Here is an 8056-nt window from a genome sequence, read left to right on the forward strand (position 1 = left end):
GAGGAGCGCTGGCGTTCTTAATTTTTAAGAGGGGGGGGGGGGTGGTGTCAACAACGGCAAAGTTTTCCAATGAAAGGCACAGGATAAATAAATGAAATACATAAATACAATGTAAAAGGACACAGGAAAACAGAAAAGAACGGAAGTCCGCGAACATTTTTGGGGTGTGGTCTTTAGTCTGAGACCTTGCGTGTCGCCATCCCGTACTTGACATTGAACCGCCTGCAGCGTGTGTGTGAGGAGTGTAACTAAACACCTCGCTGATTGGCGGGGCGTGTGCCTAGACCCTGGTTGCTAGGCAACAATTACGTCTTGAACACTACAGATGAACAAAAAGGAAATCGGGAACGCTTGGAGTTGGAGGCTTGCTTTTTCACTTTTCACTGTGCGGAGTGCCCTTCTCCTGTGAAGATAGACGGAACCCCCTGGAACTCGTGGCCCCCCCCCCCCCCCCCCCTTAAATCAGACCCCCGTGCCTGCCGTAGGGCAGAGTTTAGAGGCAAGTGAAGACAAGTTTATTGCACAAAGAATGCATCGTGTACAATGTATGGCACATGACAAATCACCCCCCAACTGCGAAACCCCCTCTCCCCCCAGAAAACACAAGCCATCCTGACACTAGCCCCCACTTTTTCTGGAGGTCATGGGGAAGAGTTAGAGCTGTGCCTTATTGACGGATAGTGCTAGCAGCAGGACGTGCCTGTCTGTCTGTTTGCTTGTTTGTTTCTTTGAACTTATGTTCATTTAAAAACGCTCAAAACGTCCCGCAGGCCACTTTTCCTGGAGGTCGTGAGGGAAGAGTTAGGAGTGTGCCTTGGTGGACAGGGCTAGCAGCAGGACGTGCCTGTTTGTTTGTTTGTTTGAACCTTTGCTTATCAATTTATGCTCAAATCGTTCCACTTTTCCTAGAGGTCATGAGGGAAGAGCTAGGAGTGTGCCTTGCCGGGCAGTGTTTTGGGGTGAGACGTGCCTGTGCCTTGTCGGGCGGTGTTTCGCGGTGAGACGTGCCTGTGCCTTGGCCGGCAGTGTTTTGCGGTGAGACGTGCCTGTGCCTTGGCCGGCAGTGTTTTGGGGTGAGACGTGCCTGTGCCTTGCCGGGCGGTGTTTTCTGCAGGACGTGCCTGTATTGAGTCCCGCGGTGTTTGTGGAGCGTGCCCGGAGCGCTGGCGGGTGGTTTGACTGGCCCCGTACCCCCCACCCTGACACTAGACCCCCGTACCCCTGTACCCCCCGTGTGAACGTGCCTGTGTCTTGCTGGGTAGTGTTTTGCGGAGAGACGTGCCTGTGCCGGGTCCCGCGGTGCTTGCGGAGCGTGCCCGGAGCGCTGGCGGGCGGGTTGACGGGCCCCGTACCCCCCACCCTGACACTAGACCCCCGTACCCCTGTACCCCCCGTGTGAACGTGCCTGTGCCTTGCCGGGTAGTGTTTTCTGAAGGACGTGCCTGTACCGGGTCCCGGGGTTTTTGGGGAGCGTCCCCGGAGCCCAGGGGGGCGTTTTGATTGGCCGGTACCCCCCCCCCCCCCCCCACACACACACTGACACTAGACCCCCGTACCCCTGTACCCCCCACCCTGACACTAGACCCCCGTACCCCTGTACCCCCCGTGTGAACGTGCCTGTGCCTTGCCGGGTAGTGTTTTGCGGAGAGACGTGCCTGTGCCTTGCCGGGCGGTGTTTTCTGCAGGACGTGCCTGTATTGAGTCCCCCGGTGTTTGCGGAGCGTGCCCGGAGCGCTGGCGGGCGGTTTGACTGGCCCCGTACCCCCCACCCTGACACTAGACCCCCGTACCCCTGTACCCCCCGTGTGAACGTGCCTGTGCCTTGCCTGGCAGTGTTTTGCGGTGAGACGTGCCAGTACCCGATCCCGCGGTGTTTGCGGAGCGTGCCCGGAGCGCTGGCGGGCGGGTTGACGGGCCCGACAGCTGCGGCCGGGGCGGGCAGGTACGGCACGGTCCGCTGGCTCTGCCGTCACGGCCGCTGCACAGCGAGACCCCGGGAAGCCCGCATCCACCATTCATCACGGCGGCCCTCCGTGCCTGTTGTCGCACGGACGGAGCCGCCGGGCATGCAGGTAGTAAAACACACTGATTATGTCGGGCTGCGCGCCGTAAACACAGGGCGACGCCGCCAAGAAATCGCTGGTTAAGCGAGCGCAATTTATCCGCGCGGCGAAATCCGCCAACACAAAAGGGCAATCAGCAACGCCGACTGGGCTAATGCGCCGGGATCGGCGTCCCGGCTCCGGAGGGAGGGCGCGCGCCCGCCGGAAGAGCTGCTTACGACCGTGCAGTTATTGATTTGTATCGCGTTCCGACGGTAGACGGGCCGATTAACCGCCCGGGGCCGCCGGGCGAGCCCACTGGCGCAGGGGGAGGCAGGGTACGGAGGGACGGGAGGTGCGAATCAGCCCTCTCTCAAATCCACTCTTCTCCACATAAATGCAATATGATATTCTGATAATCTTTGAAATATTTTAAGCTATCTAATAAGAGTGCTTTTGGTATGATTTCTGAATCAAACGCTTTGAAAATATTGTTAATAAAAGACCCCCTTTCGGATAGTGGTCTCTTCTAATGTTATGTCACGTGGAGTCGGCGGTGAATCAAGGCAGGAAGCCAGCGAGCCGCGGCACGGCAGTAGCCTGTGTGTAGCCGTGAGGATTCCGCCGTGTTGTCGCTGCTCAGGCCCGCTCAGGACGCTCACACGGCCTGCAAACTGCGGAAAAACCTCACGGAGAGAGCCCTGATTTCTCTCCTGGTCAGGGTCTTACCAGCGGGACCGTCCCGGGAAAGTTTCGGGGGAAACTCCGCCTGACCACCGCCGGCAGGGCTCCGTCACCTCGGCCGGCTGGCCTTACGACGCTTGGAGAGCGGGTTATTTAAGCCACAATCAGAGTGTCGCTATTTATTGAGGCGTTCCGCCGCCGCTGGTTTTTTCTCCCGGCGCCGACAAAGGCGTGACTCCCCGCCGGGTGATTTGTGCGGGTTTCCTCGGCAGGACCCGTTCCCGTGGCCCGCCGACGTGAGCGGGAGGACCCCGGGGATCCGGACGCAGCGCCGCGGGCAGACCGGCCCGCCGTGTTTTGTAAACAGATCTGCGGAAAGGCGAGTCTGTGTGTGTGTGAGACCAACAGGACGCCGCCCACTGTTTGTAGTGTCCGCCCGCCCGACCGCCGCTACGCCATGTCAGAAGCTGCGCTCAACCTCTCCAAGGCGGAGCCCAAGAAGTCTCGAAGAGACGAGGAGAAGGAGGCGAGGAAGATGAGGAGTAAGGAGCACACTAAAGACGACGCCGACGTCGCGACGAAACCCGCGTCCGACTCCAAACCTGGGAAGGAGAGCGCCGCGTCAGAACCCAAGCCTGGGAAGGAGAACTCCGCCTTAGAAGCCAACAACCACAGCTCCTCCAAGACGCTGCCCGCAGGCGGCACGGACTTCCTTAAAGACGTGTCATCAGGTGTTAAGTCGGAGAAGACAGACGGGTACCACCACGCAGCGGAGTACCACGAGTCCGCGCCCGGTCCTGCCATGCACCTCCCCCCGCTGCACCCCACCGCCATCCCCGGCCTCCCGGGGTACGGGCACCTCGGGTACGGGCTCTTCCCCGGCCTGCACCCCGCCCCCCGCCCGGAGGAAGCGCTGGCAGGGTGTGAGGACGTGGAGATCCTGTACGACAGCGGTGAGCCCGTGATAGAAGTGGAGTGTGGTGAGAACAAGGCTTTCCTCTACATCAACAAGCTGTGTCAGGGAAGCAAGGGCCCCTCCATCCGCCTCAACTCCGAGATGCTCACGCCAAACGAGTTCCAGTTCATCTCGGGACGGGAGACCGCCAAGGACTGGAAAAGGAGCATCCGACACAAGGGCAAGAGTCTCAAGACGCTCATGGCCAAGGGCATCCTCCAGGTGCACCCGCCCATCTGCGACTGTCCCGGCTGCCGCATCTCATCACCTGTGGTAAGGAACTTTCACTTTTATTTAGTAAGAAAGTAGGCGTAAGTTTGTAGAGAAGTGTGTGTTTTTAATGAGTGTGTCGTCTTGACGTCATTGTTCTTGACAGGTGAGATGCTGCGTACGAATTTCGTTGCTTTCTTTAAGGTAGCTATTAGATAAGGTTAACAACTTCCTTATATATATATGTCTTGAAGTGTTGACTTATGTCCTTCAAGACGACATATCCTCCTGTCCACATACATTATACCCTTGCGACTTGTAGCCTTTACTTTAGTGATATGCTTGGCTGAGTTAATGTCCTGTGTTGAGGTCTTGTCGCGAATCTTGTAGACTAAAGACGAGATCTTGGTTTTTTTCATAGCAGTCATTTCTTCTCGTCACATCTGTCTGTTTCTCTCCAAGACAATGAAAAAACAGTACAAATGTTTGTCTGCGTTTCTTCCAAACCTGTCGGACATGTCTGTATACTAGTACCTGTTTTATAACTGATAGAAACCGATTTCATACATCACCGATCTTTGTTTTGCTTGGTCCATGTCGTGCCTAGTGGTCCCGGGCTGTTTCTGTGAGCCACAGTTTACAAAAGAAGTCTTGGCCGATGTTTTTCTCATCATCATCACTATGACACATCTGAGCTGTTTTCTGCCCAATCGGTGAAATATTTCCGCACCCCGTCTATCCTGTTTTAAAAACTGGGTTTCTTATCTCCCAAACACGTGAAAAATCCATTTCCTGGTGTTTTTCACGCACGCGAAGTCGCTGATCAGCTTATTTCCACCGCTTCCATCACTTGTTTCACGTCAAACGCATGATTTCCACGTAAAGTCGATCCGTCTCGTCCCTGTCGTGCGATCGGCGTGACGTCACGCGTCGTTAGCCCGGACCGTGGCGCGGCGGGAGGATGGAGAGAATCTTATTTTCGTGCTAACCGTATTTTCGTGCTAACGGTATCGACTAATGCATAAACAAGATAACGCCCCGCACAACCGCGCGCAGTTAGCTGCAATATCGCACATTCCGCCTTAAACTTTTAACTGCTGCTCCGCCGGCAACATAATAGATGTCTGCCGGAGTTTAACTTGATCAGAAATTGATCAGAAAAATCTATAAATAGACCCTTTAAAACCTTTTAAAAGCTATGAAACCTTGCAAATCATCGTATGGACGTAAAGTTGTAAATTAAGTTATTGACGTGCGTTGGCCTAAATCAATCTGTGAACTTTGTAATTCATTTTCCTGCTAGAAAGTTCAAGTCCTTTACCAACCAAGGCACTGAAAGTTGAGGAAAGTTTAAGACGCCATAACCGCCGTTTCACTTTCGGACTTCCTTGTTTTCTCTTTATCAAAATTTATGTTACCGTGTAGCAAGGACTTGTGTTTACCTATGATAATTATTCTTCTTATCAGTAGTAAGAAAAAAAAATGTAATAAGAAAACGGTAACTGAAACTTTAAGGAAAACAGCCGGACGGCTAAAGCGCCCGAGGCCTTGGACTTGTCGTACGTGACGTCACGGCTGAGTGCCCGGATGTGTGTGTCCTGGCGGCCGCCTGCCCCAGGGTCAGACTAACGTCCACAGCGCGTTTTCCGATAAACCTGCCCGCTCACAAAGAACCCCTTGTCTTTACTCACGCCTCCCAGACAGCTGCCCAAGCCCTGTAATATTTTGCACCGCGGCAGAACTAGTGTAACTGTAGGTAAACTTGGCGCGATTTTTGTGGCTCTGCCTTGCCTGGCCTATTTGATTACTCTCCAAGCAGAGGTTAGGCTCCGGCTGTTTTTTTTAGTCGTCTTTATCGGGCTTTCTATTTTGTATTGTATATTGTGTATTGTCAAAACCTGGCGGACGTCAAGAAACAATACAAAATAGAAAGACCGACATACACTACTAAAAGAACAGCCTAACCTCTGCTTGGAGAGTATATTTGATCGCGTCCTTGCTATGGTGGTGAGTGTTGTAGTGCCAGGTTTTAAGCGGGCGGTTTAGAGCCGGGATTTGGAGCGGTGTTGTATAAACTGAGGCGGCGTTTCTCCGCGCTAATGCAGCTGAGAGGCCGTTAGATTATTAATGCCCGTGTCGGCCGGAAAGCGGCTTTACGGGGCCCGGCGCGCAGAGAGAGAGGCGACCTGTGCGCGCCGGGATGAAAGCGCAGAGCCGTTTCTCGCGTGCTTAGCGGTGATCAGTCGGCGGGGTGTGCGTGTCATGTCGGGAGGGTGAGGGATGGCGGCGTCTGTGTGAAGGTCCGCGCTGCGGGCACGTCCCGACGCGGGCGGATATCCCCTTTCCGTGCCGCTCCGCCCCGCTAACCGCCCGCTCGGCTCAGGCGGCGACAGGCGTGTTTAGCCGCCGTTACGGTCGGCGGCTCAAAGTGCGGGTCTTCTTGAGTTTCGCGCCGGGGCTGAATGGGAGGCTTTGTTCCACCCGCCTGGGCCGCCGGACCGCACGGTGTTACGCGCCGAAGCCTCGAACAGGCTCCGCAGGTCTCTCCATGCTCCACAGGGCGCTGTAGCCTCGAACATGTTCCACAGGAGGGCTTTGTTCCACCCGCCTGGGCCGCCGGACCTCACGGTTTAATACGGCAGGCGGGCGCTGTAGACTCGAGCAGGCTCCACATAGGGCTAGAGGGCGCTGTAGCCTCTAACAGGCTCCACAGGGCGATGTAGCCTCTATCGTAGCCTCTATCAGGCTCCACAGGGCGCTATAGCCTCGCTGTAGCCTCTACCAGGCTCCACAGGGCGCTGTAGCCTCTACCAGGCTCCACAGGGCGCTGTAGCCTCTACCAGACTGCACAGGGCGCTGTAGCCTCTACCAGGCTCCACAGGGCGCTGTGGAGCTTCTAACAGGCTCCACAGGGTGCTGAAAAATTGTAGAAATAAGACAGAAAACGCGCCAGACGAGTTAGATGACCGAGGAGTGCAGTTTCCTAACTTGACCAAAGTCCCCTATTCTGCCAGGCGGGAGTCTGGTAGAGACTACGGGCACTGTGCGATGACGATGGAAACGCTAATCTCCAAGCAGATCCTACGGTAGCATAAGACAGTATCAAAAGCTTTCAGTGTAGCCGGCCTAGCCTGAGTGTGCGTTGGCAACGGGTAGCCGGTCCACTCCTCAATGGCCGGCTTTACTCCTTTGCCAGCTTTTGATACTATCTTATCGTACCGTAGGATCTGCTTGGAGTTTACGCCTCGTCTTTACCGCTTGTCATTACTCTCCAAGCAGAGGTTCGGCTTCGGCTGTTGTTACGTGTTTTTTTGGTATGACATGAATAGCCAGGATACCAGACTGTTTCCAATGATTACACAAACCAAAGACGCACAATAGATATTACATTTGTATTTAGAATTTTATGCAGCATGGGGCGCTAGGACACGAAGTAAACGATACGAAAGAGAAAGCGCCCGTCTAAATGTCTAGAACACGCCGAAAACAGTATGAGCCGAACCTCTGCTTGTATAGTAGGAAATCGTAGCCCATTGATCGCTGAAAAAGTATTCTCCAAGCAGAGGTTTCGGTTGCAGGCCAGTAGTGGCCGCGATTTTATCGTCTTCCTCCTTCCTCTTTGAAAGGAAAGGATACCTCCGCTCTGTCCGATCCGCAGAATTGGATAGATAAAAACTGGTTTGGAGGCAAACTACTAGTATATAAAATCGCAGCCACTCTAGCCTCCAACCGAAACTTCTACTTGGAGAAAAGGAAAATATTGATACAGGGAATGGACTGAATGACATGCCAGAGGAGGTAGCGAGCGGCAGCGATAGATAGACAGCAGTTTGCGAACAAGAAGACACCGGTAGTTGCTACGGGCCTGCCGCCGACAGTTGCAGCGGAAATTAAAGCCGCCGATAAAACCTTGGGAAGACAAGAGGCGTCTGCTATTTGTGGGAATTACAATCGATCAGCGGCGCGCCGCTGGGGGGCCGGGTGCGCGGGGGCGGTGGCTCCCCCCCCAAGGGAATCCCCAACTGGCCGATGGACGGAGGGCGGCACAATTTATTTTAAGGGGGGCTTTTTTCCCTTTCCCGGATTTGGGCTTATGCCCTCCCTGGGTGTCCCCAGGGAAAATATATTTGCTGGGGAAAACCCCCCATTTTCCCGGGGGGTGGGC

The 8056-nt window shown here is 54.9% G+C and overlaps 1 protein-coding gene across 3 annotated transcripts in view; it reads left to right on the plus strand.

Annotated features, from left to right (window-relative positions):
* The first annotated feature begins 2596 nt into the window (after positions 1-2596).
* LOC118427797 (sterile alpha motif domain-containing protein 11-like) overlaps positions 2597-8056 on the plus strand; it is a 41199-nt gene continuing 35739 nt past the window's right edge. For all 3 annotated transcript variants that reach the window (XM_035837747.1, XM_035837749.1, XM_035837748.1), the window contains exon 1: positions 2597-3954. In XM_035837747.1, the coding sequence (XP_035693640.1) occupies positions 3184-3954 (771 nt within the window). In that variant the 5' untranslated portion in view covers positions 2597-3183. The remainder of the gene's footprint in view (positions 3955-8056) is intronic.

The sequence above is a fragment of the Branchiostoma floridae genome, chromosome 12 (genome assembly GCF_000003815.2).
Source record: "Branchiostoma floridae strain S238N-H82 chromosome 12, Bfl_VNyyK, whole genome shotgun sequence".
Taxonomy (NCBI): domain Eukaryota; kingdom Metazoa; phylum Chordata; class Leptocardii; order Amphioxiformes; family Branchiostomatidae; genus Branchiostoma; species Branchiostoma floridae.